The sequence below is a fragment of the Lotus japonicus genome, chromosome 1 (genome assembly GCF_012489685.1).
Source record: "Lotus japonicus ecotype B-129 chromosome 1, LjGifu_v1.2".
NCBI lineage: Eukaryota > Viridiplantae > Streptophyta > Magnoliopsida > Fabales > Fabaceae > Lotus > Lotus japonicus.
In genome coordinates, this window is record NC_080041.1 from 112062875 (window position 1) to 112077794 (window position 14920).

Genomic DNA, 14920 nt, shown 5'->3' on the forward strand with positions numbered 1-14920 from the left:
ACCCTTTTCCACAGAATATGTTCCGTTGATACTCTTTTCTCATGTTCTGTTCCATCTTAAAAATATAACAACACAAAACATAACCGTATGTCATGTTTTGTACTGTTCCGATATATTTACTGAACCAATAAAGATTCGTGATCCAAATATATTTGCCAACACAAATATATATTGTTTTCCCATCCATTTCCCACTTTGTGGTGATCCTAAACCACAACAAAAGTGGGTGTCCCAAGTGATCCAACACTGTATTGTTTGTGGTACGTGTATCAGGACTATTACCGAACCCTAGGTAGTCAAAACTATGCTGACGATATGGTTGCGATATAGTCAAGGTAAAGTTGTGATGGGGGATGGGTAACTCACATGGTTAAGCTAGTAGTAACTACTGTATGTGAAGAGACATGGTTCACATGGTTATACTAATTAACAACTAGCCTTTACGGTTTCATCTACCGTGGGTCAGTTCAAAACTGATCCACGGTGCTCCAGTTCAACTTCCACCCTTGGATATAATACTAAAATATTGAGTGTTCCAGTTCAATGTTTAAAAAAAAGACAATGACAAGTATACCCCTGTTCTACTCTCCCCCTTTCTCCACTTGCAAAACCGCCGCACTCTCCTTGTAGAACCCTTTGTCGTCGCTTGCCACCGTCAATCTCCCTCGGATTCACCAAGGATTCATTCTACCAGCTTCATCACCAAGGATTCACCAAAAACATTGTACCACCCTAACTACCACCAGATCCTTTCTCCCTGACCACCATTCAGCCCAGCCGCACTCCTCACCACTTTGAATTTCTCAATTCCAATCAAGTAAGTCCAGAATACCAAATCAAATCTGCAATTATCATCATCAGATAAATTTAAAAAGAGAAGAATTAAACCCAGATCTGAGTTTTCTCTCATCAGATCTGGGTTTCTCTCATCAGATCTGGTTCTTTCTCCACCGTCTGAGTTCCCTTCCTTATATCTGTGCTTATCACATGCACCCCGCCGACGACGATGGCCATAGAGAGCCACATCGGTTCCGTGGAGCCTTCGCAATTCGCATCAGAACCACGCACAGGATCTAGATCTCCAGCACACAAAGGGGTCGTCCTAGAAGTCGCACGCGCCGCCGAAAACTGATATGGGACGGTGGCTGCTTAGTACGATTGCCAAATATTTAAGTAGTTTCTATTGTATCATTTGAACGATTCATTTGCTCAGTTTGATTTCATTCTTTCTGGTTGTTAGGATGCTTATGTTTAGGACAAGTGCCATGACTATTAATGCTTCTTTGATTGACATCTGGAAGGAAACTGAATTCATCTGGAATGTGTTGGCACCTGGTGATTGAGAAACTCGGATGGTTGTGATAGGATGGTGATGGTGGAAGGAGAAAGAAGGAAATATTTGAGAAAATGAGGATATTTTTGTCTTATCACTCATATAGTAAAACTGAAGCACCGTGTGTCAGTTTCAAACTGACACACGGTAGGCGCAGCCAACATTTACTAGTAAGAAAAAAAAAAGTTACACTTGCGATCATTGAAAAAAAAAATAGAAATGAATGAACCGCATTTGAAAATTTTGGTTTCTGGAGACGAAGGTTTTAGTTTATATATAAGAGCGCCCTTTTTATCATTTTGAAAAATTGCCATTTTGGTCATCTCTCGCAAATGTGCAGTGAACAAAACATTACAAATACCCACACTCAGATCATCAGATCCCGCACTTCCCACCCATGTCAGAACCAAGAGACCGCCGCGTTACGCCTCTCAACCTCGCAGATCCCCATTCGGTTTCTCTCCGACCGCCACCCTCGCTCCGGGACCGGAGAACAGCACCCCATGGGCAACCGTTCCGCGAGGAAGGCGTCGTGCTCAATCGCGCAGCGTTCTTCCCGTCTGGTACCCTAGAACCCCACTCCGAGACCTCACTGTTCTTGTTCGTGTAAGAAATTCTCACTTTCTTCTTCCCAATTGTTGCTGAATTTTTTCCGATTTGTTTGTGAATTGTGGATTCTTTTTCTGAGTTTCAGTCAATGGAGAGGAGGGGGATTCAGAACAGTGAAGAAGGGCAGAGAACACCGTTGGATCGATCCGTTGTTGAGCACCGTTGTTGTGATGATTCTTCTTCTGTGAGCGTGAAGATTCGAACACCTGCTGGTAGCAAGGTACCGAAGATTGTGCTGAATTTTGCAGATGAAGAAGAAGGGGAATTGGAGCTTCTCACTCCTCAGAAGAAGCTTCTAGACTCCATTGACATGGTTGAGAAGCTTGTGAGGGAAAGCCTGCAGAAGCTGAAGCAGTCCCCGAGTGGGAGAAAGGCTGAGAGGGAGAAGAGAGTTAGAACTCTAATGTCAATGAGGTGAGTACTGAGTTCTGAAGGCACAGATGATCATGGGTCGAATTTGAAGAGGAGAAGAAGGATGAGAATGGTGATTTTCGGGTCGCGGAGGAGCAGCATTGCATGAGGTGGAGGAGAGGAGAAGATTCAATTGTAGGTGAGTTGTATAGGGATATACTTTGGTGATTTCATTTTTATGCAAATGGAAACAAAACTCTTTGTTTTGATTTTTGTTAGTCAGAATTGTCATGAAGATGTAAAATGTGTATAAACTTTGAATTGTCAGAATTGTGTGCACTTTTTTATTTTCTGTTTAAGGGTATAAATTGTGTACCATGATTCTAGGGCAGATATGGTACACAATTTATACAGCTAATAGGAATAAGCAGCTATAATTTGACAAAAGTGATGGCATTCTACCAGACTTGTTAATAGCGGCGCCATAGCGTAGCGCCCTGAGGTTCACCACTACTCTACTATTCACCGCTATAACGCTCGAAATAATGTTTTTGGGGCTTGCCGCTACCATATGCACAGGAGAGAATGAGAGAAAGAAACAACCCAATTAGAAGCCAAAGAAGGTTAATAAGTATCAAATGAATTATCTTCAGAGTTCACATAAAAAATCAAGCAATTTGCAATTGCAGCAACAGTGGCAGTTGTAGCAAGAAAGGCTAAAGAGATCAAGACACATGTGATGGTTGTAAGAGCACCATTATGGTGACTTGACATGTCATCAGAACAAGATTTGGGCCATTAGGGCCACAAAGAGCAGGGTTTCCTTCCAAAAATGAGGCAGGGGATTGAAGGACACATTGAAAAGAACAAGGTTCAGGTTTTGAAGCCCTTGTGGGATTGGACCAGTGAGAATGTCGTCTGAAATATCAGCACAGGTTTATTTCTCCTGTTAGACTGTTGTCAGCCAAATAAAACGAAACTAGCTCTCTGCATTTTTCAGCTCTGGGATTTAACCAGAAAGAGAGTTATGAGAGAGGTTTACTATGATCATAACAGGAGTCACAAAAATTTGGAGCAAGTTCACCATAGAAACGATTGAAGGAGTAGGTTACTATAACGTAAATTCAAAACAGAAATTTTGAAAAAATTTACTTTTAGAATTCACCGGTTACAAGGCCACTAGAAGTTTTTTTTTGTGGTTAAAGATGTATGAAATTAAACCCAGACGATTGTCAAACGACACTAACAACATGCAAGAATAAATCTCTAAGCCAGTAGAAGCTCATAGTACCCACTTAGTGAAAGTGGGTTTAGCCATTTAGGGTTGAAAGTGAGTTGAGTAAAAGTAGGTTTAAAATTTGCCAAACAAAATGGCACAAAGATACAAAAGACTAAAAGTGCTTTTGGAAGACCCAACTGAAAAACAAACAAACCCTTATACTTTTTAAGTCCTCTGCAATTCTCCACTGCTACTGGCCTGCTTCCATTCACCGCCATGGATTTTTTACTTTTACAAATTATTATTATTATTATTATTATTATTATTATTATTTTATTTTTGATAAATAATAATAATAATAATAATTAATTAATTAATTAATTATTATTATTATTATTATTATTATTATTATTATTATCAATGCACGAGAATCTAGTATGCTGCATAAGGGAAAATATTACAAATTTAGATATTGTCAAATAAATTATACATTTGAATTGAATTTTACTATAATTTTCTTCTTCATCCCACCAATGTGGGACTTGTAGCTTTTAACAGGGGGAATAAGATGAGCTACCGCCAGAATTTCAACTAAATAATGAAAAAATTCATGCTAAGGAAAGGAGAATATTCCTTCATGAACTTCAAGAAATGCAGATTCATGATTAATCAGGCAATGAGAATGGTCCCCTTAGCTTTATTATACTCTGGTAAAATCCAAATTACGACAAGTAGGATTGCATGGATAAGGGCAGTCAATAAGATTGATCACTTCTCGGTCAAAGAACCAATCAGCAACAGATTCAGCAATCGTCTGCTCCAGAAACAACATCAGTCAAGGATAGCAAGAAGAACAATAAGCTCGAAAGCTAAAATTTAAACCAGATAGGGACTGAAGTCATAGACTTTCTTAAAGGAAATGTAATAACCCTGAAGTCATTCATATTTAAGTTACACATCCTTTGTAATGCACCAAGATTATAACTTTTCAAATTTATGAATTTTGAGTGTCAATGTATATTAAAAGATCATATATAATTTTTTTTAAAAAGAGGAAACATGTCAAAACTCACTACAAAGTGTCAGTTATTCAATCCAACCACATAATGGCTATGTATGTGTTTGGGTGAGCGCTTGCAAAATATGGTTTCGAACGAACTAAGTGGTTTGAAATACAGTGATTTATGTTTGACATTTATCCAATAGAATGCAAAAGGTGAAAATAATTGCGCTTCTACCAAAATCACAGGTCATCCCCAAACCACATTTGAAAAATTTGGCCAACCTATTTTTAAACATGTTAAAAAATCACAAAACCACGTTTTGTAGACTGGAAACGTGGTTTGGGTGCTCCAAACGCACAACCAAACATGCAATATGTTTGCTTGCACAAGTTCCAAGGTCTTAAAACGTGCAAGGAAGACCTGGCTTCAGTGCATGTTTAGCGGAAATCTACGATGAAGTCAAAAATCACCGTGTATAGCCATAAAAGCTAAGGGAAGTTGCTTATGTTCACTGTGTTACTGGCTCACCATGGTTTCCCCCGTGTATTCAAACATGCATTTAGTTGGTCTAAATGGAAGTTGGTCTAAACATACATTTAGAATGTGTTTCCAAAGACATACAAAGCAAGCATATCCACAATCTTGGCACTACAGTTTCAAAGGTAGAAAATGGAATTGTAAAACAGTGATAGAACTTCATTATTTTTAGATGACTATCATAAAGCAAGAACCACAAGGAAATTTGGTGAAAGTCTTCAATAGAGGAGCCAAAACTAAAGTTACCTTATTTTGTATTTTAGGAGAATTGGGTGAATACCATGTCTCTCCCCTCCAAGTCTGGCAATGGATAAAGCAAGAATTTACAAACATTCCAATCTGCTTCCGTTGCTGGAATTCATTCAAAGCCTTCAGCAAAGAACTACGGAAGCCTGATAACAGTAATATCCCATGTTATTCAAGCCTCAGCATTATCTATGCCACAGTTGAATCCAACACCTGTGGTATTCTGAATCTGATTCTATTGAAGTACTACAAAGTGATTTTTTTTTTTAAAAAAGGATTTTTTATTTAAGGTTGATGTCAAATAGATCAAGTCTTTAACAAGATATCCAGAAAATATATGGCAACTATGGTTACTTACGGTTAAGTATATCAATCAGGTTTGCATTGCAATTGTGAATGTTCAATTTGCAGCTTTTCCAGTGACCAGAGGGATCTGATCCTTCAGGTACCAAAATATTGCGTATCTAAATACAATCTAATTTGCATCAGATATCTGTCATAGAAAAACAAAACATTTAACAACAATAAAATATGCCTACTGAGGAAGCTTACCTGCCAAAAATCATAAGCAGAGTGAACAAGGAACACTGGAGTCTTTATGTTTTTAAGAATTTCCGATGGAAAGAGACACTGCATTACAAATCAACACTTGGTTGTTCTTAGCTGAAACATATGAATCAAATTTTACAGTCACAGACCATACCAAAGGGTGTGGCAACGAGTTTTAAGAAACTAAAAATCCACCTTAGATGGTTCCATTTTGGCAAGGCACTCTTTATGCAGACTTTTTGCAACACCCTGATAACAAGATGTCGGAATTAGACAATTTATATTAGTGGAAAAACTATTTTGTATAGGTTTTTTTATTTATACTTTATAGATAAGTACAGCTAGAACACCCAAAAGACAATTTTACATATAAGCAGGCACAGCATTACCTGAAGCTGCACAACATCATTATAGAAAGATCTCATTGTGTTATTTCCACGAATATCCTTCCTGAAATTGTGAATGAATATTTATTTAACTTAGTAACAGAATGCATTGACATGAACAATGATGACCATACAACATGCAGGTATAAATCAGTAGTCAATCCACTAGATACAAGTATAGTTAATGAAATTATGAAACTTAAATCTTCTAGTTATGAATTTTTATTTCTCATCAACAAATATCATCCTAGGATCACCCATAATAAGGTAATAAGAGACAAGTACTTTTGCTGACTTTCAGTTTCAATTTTACTAGAACATATATGATGGTAAGAAAAGGCAAAGATAAGTTGGAAGAAACCTACTCATCTAGGAAGAAGCCTGCATCAGCAAGACATTTGACAGTGGTCTCCTTTGGAAGTATTTGTCGAAAGTCATCACAATGTACAAGAGTTGCCAACCCTCCTGCAGAGCATCCTGAAAGCAGAGCCTACAAAAGTAACCACATGAATTATAATTCATAAACAGTAGATAATGTCAGTTGGAGTGAATTGAATTTAAGTTAGACCATTCAGTGTTATCCCCTAAACCCACCGCGACACTTCCCCCTCTCTCTTGACAATCTCTTCATCCCAAACGACCCCTCGCTCTTGACCCTCTCTCAACCCCTTTCTATTTTGCTTCTTGCTCAAGTCATCGCAAAGAAGAATCTCTTTCTTGTGTTAAGCAACTCAAGCCTTCATAAAGCAAAATTCTTCAATGATGACTAACAGGACAGGAAGATTTATGACATTCAAGTAATATGCCCTTCACTACATGCCATGCATACCTTAGAATAATAAGTCCAGAACTAATGGAATTAAATATACAACAAATTGGCCATTCTTTGATGTCTGAAAAAATTGTGATAAAAGTTAAGTAAAGGACGGACAAACAACCAGATACTATTTATCTATTTTAATACAACTGCTGCTGCTGACATCACTATTAACACTGGTAGTCATAGTAGGAAAAATTGGGATTATGACTTTAATCAGGAAGGGGGATCTTAATCCTAAATCGCATAATTGTAAGTTTAGCAAATTTCCTATGTGTGTGTGTGCATATAAAATAGCATAAATAACAACATCATTCATCTTCTAGTGCGATTATGGTGAGATTATGCAATTAAACTTGCGAATAAGCCAGAAAATGATTACAGCTGCAATTTAATCGCCAAGGGCACCATTAATCACATAATCGTGTGATTAAGCGATTATAATCATGATTTTGACTGCTATGCTGGTAGTTGTAGAGATTTCAATTCTTAAAAAAGAAAAGATATGTCGGATTGCAGTGAAAGTGTAACCTGTTTTGCTTTAGACATGCCAATTGATAAGAGTTCATCCATAATAGCTTCCCATATGATCTGGCCTCGGAAGAACAACCCACTTCCTTTCTGCAGCATAGAATAATTATAATAATGAATAACTCACATCAAAATAAATTCAAATGTGAACAAAACTTTCTTATCTTGATGTGCAGCGCAAAGAGCGACAAGAGTTCCAAATAATGAATAGCCTTTCTGAAGTCAAAGTTGCAAAGCTAAACCAACCCTAACCTCGCTCTCTGGGTGACCAGCAAATGATGCACCATCACAATACCGTATCATCACCTTGTTCCAGTTAAAGAAATCTGAATAAGTTTGACACATCCAACAAAGTAGCATCACTTAATTCAATAGACTTTTGTACACATTCAAGCAGCCAAACCATGTCAACACCAGAAATACATATTTAAGGGTGATCTCAGCATATTTAATCAGGTTTGAGGGAAAATATCACCACACAAATCAACATTATAACAGCGGTAATTTACATGATTCAATGATACTACAAAAAAAAATTTACATCCCTATATCAAATGTAAAGTCTTACTAACTGTCTGCTTTGAGGGAAATGAAGGGAAAGGGAGGGGCAGGGAAGAATTTTAAGATAAAAACTACTTGCTTGATTCAGAAATTTGGAAAGGGGGGGGGGGGGGGGGGGGGAGATAATGAAGTGCCAAAAATCCCTCCCTTTCAATATTTGCCTCCCCTTAGAGGAGAGGAAAAATCATTTGAAATTAGTGTATTGTACTGACTAAATTGCCTTCAATTACTTTTTAATCGAAAACCATCCTTACATATATTATTACTGGGAACCTTTTACCAAGGTTACTTCATCCCTATGAGCTTCTTCACTTTCATGCCAATAAAGGCTCAGTCTTGGAGCTTCTTCAGAACAATTCAAGTCATATCCGTAAGGTTTTTGTTGCCTCCTTTTCTCCACCTTCAAGAGCATGATAAAAAATTAATTCCATTCCCTTCAATCAACCAAAGGAACTTTAATTTCCTCTCATCCTTCCCTTCCCCCCTCCTTTCATTTGAACCCCAGTGTCTTGACAACATGGTATCTAGTGCCCTTAAGGTAACAGTTAACGAACCAAAAGTAAAGCGCATCTATTGAAAACGCATGTATTCATTGAATTAAATACAAAAGTTACTTAACAATTAGAAGCAAAGATCAAAATAAAAAAGTTGCAAATTCCTACAACACTGAAAAAAAGAAGAAAAGACCAAGATATTGTTCATGAATGAAAAAAGTAGCAAGCCAGTGAGTGTTACTAACAGTAACTTACCAGGATTCTGAGACCGGTCAGAGCTTAGAATCCCTGAAAAAGGAACCACCGTCTCCATATACTTGGATGAACCCAAAGCAGTAAATTTTCGGCGAGAACATGAAGATATCGAATTGCACCATCCTCCTCCCTGTACATACATTTGAAACCAGATCAATACAATTTTCAAAAGAAACCCAATTTCACATAATAGAAATAATAAAACAATACTCCCTCATTTCCAAAATATAAGTTGTTTTGCACATTCAAAGTATTTTTTTTCTCTTTCTTCATTATATACCCTCATTTAATATTATATCTCTTAATTATCACCTTCAATTTTCACCTATCACAACTCACACTATGCTTTTTACCAATAATAACATTTTTTTCTCCTTAATATAACACGACTTAAATAGGAGTATTTAAGATATTTATCAAATAACAAGTTCCTAACAGTGTTATCAAATAACGGCGCTGCGTAGCGGATTTTTGACTCACCGCAATGGTCCGCGATGGCGATTTGACAACACTGGTTCCTAAACAATGTACATAACCTTAAACAACCTATATTATGGAACGGAGGGAGTATTCATTAGTAAATACTTGAACACTACATCCACCACTTAATTTCTTTTTACATCACATTGCATTGCATCATATTCAAAGAGACAATCTAGCAAATATTTTCGAAAATAATAAGCAAAAACCTCGAGATGGAGCAACCAACTGCGAGATCCGGATCCGAAACCCTTTTGGAAATGGAAGCCGGGGGCACTTCCATCCAAGCAAACTGCACATAAAAATTTAGAATCACGTCACGAACCCAGACTCGATTCGGAAGGCGTTTAGGTAAGTTGAAACGTACTTGCGCCTCTTAGGATGGTGTTAGGGAGAGGAGTGAAGGGGATGAGATTGGAGAGAGAGTGGGAATGGTGGTGGTGATGCAATTGGGAGAAGAAAGCGAGAGAGAGGAGAAGGAAGAAGGCGAATGCGGCGATTGCGTAGTCCTTGGTGGTCAATTTTCTGAAGAAGACGACGAGAGTGCGAAGGCGAAGGTTGGTTATGGAGAACGAGGGAGATGAAGACATCGCAGCGTGATGATCGATAGAGAATGGAAAAATGGGATTGTGCAAAAGAGTCAACTTATGAAACTTGCAATCCAGCCAAAACATAAAAAGTAATTTCTATTTTCTTTGTTGGGCATTAGTAGAGGGGTTTCATACATTTTACCTTAACTAGTTTTTAACCCGCACGGGGAATTTAATTTTGGATTTTTTTTTTAATTTTTGTTAATCAATTAATATCTTTTTTTATTTATTTTATATAGGTATTTGGTTTATTTTCGTTTTTTGCACATTTGTGGTGTAGGTTATTTTTTTTTGCAAAGTAATGTGTTTAAGGGCCGAAAGCACATTTAAATTGACGTATGCACGAAGATTAGCAAACATAAAATGATTTATTGAATATTTTAGTAACATGGTCAATATACGAAAAAAAAGTCAAAATGTTTGAAAGTGACCACCGAGGTCAATTTACCAAAAAAAAAACAAATTGTCAACGTGGGCAAAGACATAAAAGTGAAAGTTTAGAACAAACGTTATTTATTTGCAAACAATCTTAAGGAAATGCAACTAAATCTTTGAAACCTTGATCTTTTTCAACATTTCTGCATCTTTACTTCCAACAACTTCTGTTATGGAACCATCGTCTGAACGACGTTTAATAGGTGTGTTGGAGTCTTCAACTATAGCTGGAGGTGTGTTTCGTTTACCACTTTTAGTGATTATCTGCAAAAGAAACCTATTTTATAATAGTGATGACCAATGTCTAAACCAAACCTATTTTACAATAGTGACGACCAATACCTCAGTCAGAGATTTTACATTTGAATCGGAAATATCATAAATCAGAAATCATGATGTAGATATAAATAACAATTATGAATATAAAACGTGTATCAAAATCTTTTTTTTTCCTATTATAACGTTATGAATTTAAAGTAATTAAATTCAATGAAAGAGTATAAGAGTTTATGGTCTAATTAATTGATATTTTATCTCATTATTCATGTGTTGTTAATTTCCCATAATAGGTGATTATTAAATTAGTTTAATAAGTATTTAAGTTTGTAGTTAGTGTTTAAGAACATACTGATATGCAAGTAACCAAATTTTTAATACTTGTGCTTGGGAAAAGCGCCAGGAACTCATCTTTTTCTGTAACGTTTAATCTTTCAATCATAACGTTCATTACTTGAGTATGAACTCCGTCACACTCAAATAATCTTCGAAGAAACAAAAGTTATGTTGTTATTTATGATCTAAATTTGTTCAAAGTAATATGAAATCCACAGTACATTCATACCTTTCTCTGTAGGACACTGCTTGTGGAATGTCAGGATTGAACATTACTTTAGTGCAGTTTAACCCAGCAGTTAGTTTATATTCCCCTGGAAAAAAAATTAGCGATCGATTGTAAGTTTAAGTTTGAACATATTGATTTATTATATAGAAGTTTATGTTTGTTTGTTGCTCAAAATAATTAAATGTACCTTGATGAATTGTTACAACTCTCAACAATATGATAATCACAACATGTTTGTTGTCTTTTGAATTTAGAAGTGCATCCAATTCGTCGACAAATTGGCCGTATAAAAAACATTTAATTTTTTTGTTGGAAAAAAATTAAATAAAAGTTGTTAACTTTCTTCTGTAGGAATTTATAGAAATTAATAATACTAATTTTTTATTGATAAAAGCAAATTTACCCTTGAGATTCAAGTTCAATGTCTCTGCTCTAGGTATGGGCTTCATTCCGCTCAAATCCGTTGTAATTTCTGACGTGCGTTATTTTGCCCATAACATCTGTTTTAATGGTAATGTGAATACATGGAAGTGTTGATGTATTTGAAGTTATTTAAATGAAGGTAAATATTTACATACCAACTAAGAACCGCTTGTCAAAGTCATGATTTAGAATTTCATGCACGTTGTCAAATATCAGATCACGCACAGGAAACACATCTATATTATATGGAACCATCCTTGTTCTACTTTGCAAGTGTATCTTGTAGATATGCCTAGATGCACTAAGACCTCGGAAATTATGTCATACCCAGAAATATTCAAAACGGTATACCAAACCTTCCGTGTTTCTGTTGGCAAAACGTTCATGAAGGTTACGCCTACACTCTGCATGGATTGTTTGACCCTAGAAATGTTCATATGAATTTATGTCCGTGAATTAAATTAAAATACAATTACATATTTAATAATAGCGAAATTGTTTCTGGTTTACATACCTTTCGATCCATCAACAACAGATTATAGAACGAACCATCGTGTCCTTCCTCATATTCTTCATCCTCTTCTTCAGCAAACCACGCCCTTATTACTCGAACGACAATAATCCAATCATGTGCTAAAGGAGTCAGTTGGTCAAGTAGGTTATAGTTCGGATTCATGATGCAAGGAAGTTTTGGAGATGAAAACTAACGTATGTTAATTTTGGCCTGAACTTGTGTATAAAAGGAGATGTATACTAAAGTATATATATATAGGCTTATTGCTCTTCTGTGATTCCTAATTGATTTTGTTTTGATTTATTATTATTTTTTGTTGAAGCTCGAATTTTTATTAGTATAAGTTGAGTTTTTTTAAAAATTTAATGTGTTATTCAATTTTTTACTTGATTCTGAATTTTTAATTTATGTGTGTAGGTTTTATTTACTTAATTAACGCACATAATTTTGTATAATTAATGTATATAATCAAGTAATTGTAATTAAGGAATTATTACTAAGTTGTTGCTTATTTTTTAAAAACAAATCGATGTAATTAATGTACTTAATTGTGATGGATGAATTTTAAAATTAAATTAATGTTATTAATTTTGTTTTTTTAATTCTAATTTAAAAGTATTTTAATTCAATTTTCCTAAATAGCAGTCAACGGTTTTAAGGAAAGAAATTTTTAAGAAATATTAGTTAGAAATAATTGAATGTAATTAAGGAAGTTAGACTATTTTGTTATTTTGAATTTAATGTACTTTATCACGTTATTAATGCAATAAATTTGGTATTTTTTTAATAAATATGGTTTTTTTACGCATTAAAGGTTGAAAAATACCTTTATTTAAATTTAAATTTTTTAAATGCTAAATATCATAAATGCGCTTGATTATTTATTGACTAAAAGTTTATGCAGAAAAAAAATCATTAAATGTGTGACTAAAACACATAAATGCGCGTGATTATTTAAGGAATAAAAGTAAATGTATGAAAAAGTCATGAAAATGCGTTTATTAATTTGTAATGTGAGAATTTATGATTTTTAATCACTTCTTTAATTTATTTATGTATTATTAAATTCGTAGTGTAATATGTTTCAATACGATTGTTCAACATTATTTTTGGACAATTAGTAAAGAAGCAAAACGTATAAAGAAAACCAATAAATTTGTGATGCCTCATAAATTTTACCGTCATACAAATTTCATAAAATTCAGAATTATTTAGGATAGACTGATCGGAAATTGACGTCTTTCAAACTTAAACGGGTAACTTGAGACAGATGGAACCATGTCCATTCTTGGAATGAAAATGTCTTCTCCAATGTTGGTTCCTGTTATTACAGTGGCCTTTATAACATTTGTTCCAAGATCAGCAACTATTAGCCGCGTTCCAATGCATAAACTGGCTGCTTGATCTATATTTCTCAATAGCATTATCGGAGCACCTTACTTCAATATAATTTTTTGATTTGGTATTCCTGAGCATGTAATATCATTTAAGAATTCTGTAGTAAACCACTCTGATTGTAGTTCAGTGTCCTCGTCAGATTTGCAAGTGTTATCTGAGCTTAAGTACTCTGTTGTATTACCTGGTAGTAAATCAAGCATAAAATAATTAACTTTCTCAACACATTCCAATGTAGGACACAATATGCATCGTCCTTCCAAAAACTTTTCAGTCTTCATGTTCTGCACCAAATTGGGATATGCAAATCAATCAGGTCAAGAAGTGGATTTTCACTATCCTGTATCAAAAGATCTTTAGGAATTTCAATATCTGATTCACCACGCTCATTTTATTCGAAATCACCATCTCCGATTTTAAGAATTCAGTCAGCAAATTCTTTAATTTCTGTTGCAAGCTCTGGTGAACCTGTTGTGCGTAATCTCATGTTTTTAGTGAGCTTTAAAACTTTACAGTATTTCCAAAGATCAGAAGAATTTACTGTAGCAGATACAATGTCTTGCCTTCCACCTTTTGGAATGAATGGAAGAATTTGTCTGAAGTCACCACCAAGAACTACAACCTTACCGCCAAATGGTTTGTCCATGTTGCTTTCATCTTCCTGACTCATGATATCGCACAAAGTTCTATCAAGTGCCTCAAAACAATTCTTATTTAACATAGGAGCTTCATCCCAAATGATGAATTTGGCACAGATCAGTAAATTTTCCCTTAAACTATCTTGTTTGATGTTGCAAGTAGCTGTTTCATCGGTTTGCAATGGAATGCAAAATCTAGAATGTGCTGTTCTACCACCCGGCAACAACAAAGAAGCAATACCACTTGAAGCAACATTCAGAACAATCATACCCATTGAACGGATGGCTGCAGATAATGTATTCCAGACAAAAGTTTTGCCAGTTCCTCCATATCCATACAAAAAGTAAACTCTGCCACTATCAAACAACACCGATTGCATTATACTGTCATATACACCCTTTCATTCTGCTGTCTTGTTAGATAGGATGCATGTTTATTTGTCATTTCTTCTTTGTTGTAGTTAAGCTCATCTACTATGTACTTGTTTTGAAACTATTCCACATCATCAAAAATTGGATAGGGCAGACAATTATGTTCCTTAAGAGATTTGCCATTTCTTTAAAGTATTTTCTCTATCTCAGCCAAACACAAATTTTGTAACCGATCAACTTCAATATTTAGTCCTGAAAAAATCATCAAAGTCGATTTTTAATACCCTATAAAATTCGAAATTTATCATTAATTCATTTTAAAATTAGTAGATGCGTGTAA

The 14920-nt window shown here is 35.2% G+C and overlaps 3 protein-coding genes across 3 annotated transcripts; 1 reads left to right on the top strand and 2 right to left on the bottom strand.

Annotated features, from left to right (window-relative positions):
• Positions 1-1639: 1639 nt before the first annotated feature.
• LOC130719426 (protein POLYCHOME-like) lies at positions 1640-2619 on the top strand (the record flags this gene model as incomplete). The annotated part of the gene is made up of 2 exons (XM_057570057.1): positions 1640-1939; positions 2028-2619. Coding segments are annotated over 2 exons (633 nt in total), but the record flags the coding sequence as incomplete, so codon positions are not given.
• A 1338-nt stretch (positions 2620-3957) lies between these two features.
• On the bottom strand, positions 3958-10030 carry LOC130729294 (pectin acetylesterase 5-like). Its single transcript, XM_057580992.1, has 12 exons — positions 9740-10030; positions 9582-9664; positions 8893-9022; positions 7835-7908; positions 7583-7672; positions 6600-6724; positions 6238-6298; positions 6044-6097; positions 5852-5929; positions 5658-5763; positions 5300-5445; positions 3958-4326 (listed from the first exon to the last, which is right to left on the bottom strand). Exons 1-12 carry the CDS (start codon positions 9960-9962, stop codon positions 4213-4215), a joined length of 1284 nt encoding a protein of 427 aa, XP_057436975.1. The 5' UTR covers positions 9963-10030; the 3' UTR covers positions 3958-4212.
• Positions 10031-13994: 3964 nt separating this feature from the next.
• On the bottom strand, positions 13995-14588 carry LOC130719435 (uncharacterized). Its single transcript, XM_057570065.1, has one exon. The coding sequence runs from the start codon at positions 14586-14588 to the stop codon at positions 13995-13997; it is 594 nt and encodes a 197-aa protein (XP_057426048.1).
• Between the last annotated feature and the right edge of the window lie 332 nt (positions 14589-14920).

Coding starts and splice junctions, on each gene's coding strand:
- LOC130729294 (XM_057580992.1), bottom strand. CDS start 9,962: ATGTCTTCATCTCCCTCGTTCTCCATAACCAACCTTCGCCTTCGCACT. Junction 6,299..6,599: donor GCAGGCTTCTTCCTAGATGA/GTAGGTTTCTTC, acceptor TCACAATTTCAG/GAAGGATATTCGTGGAAATA. Junction 5,764..5,851: donor CTGCTTATGATTTTTGGCAG/GTAAGCTTCCTC, acceptor GATTGTATTTAG/ATACGCAATATTTTGGTACC.
- LOC130719435 (XM_057570065.1), bottom strand. CDS start 14,588: ATGCAATCGGTGTTGTTTGATAGTGGCAGAGTTTACTTTTTGTATGGA.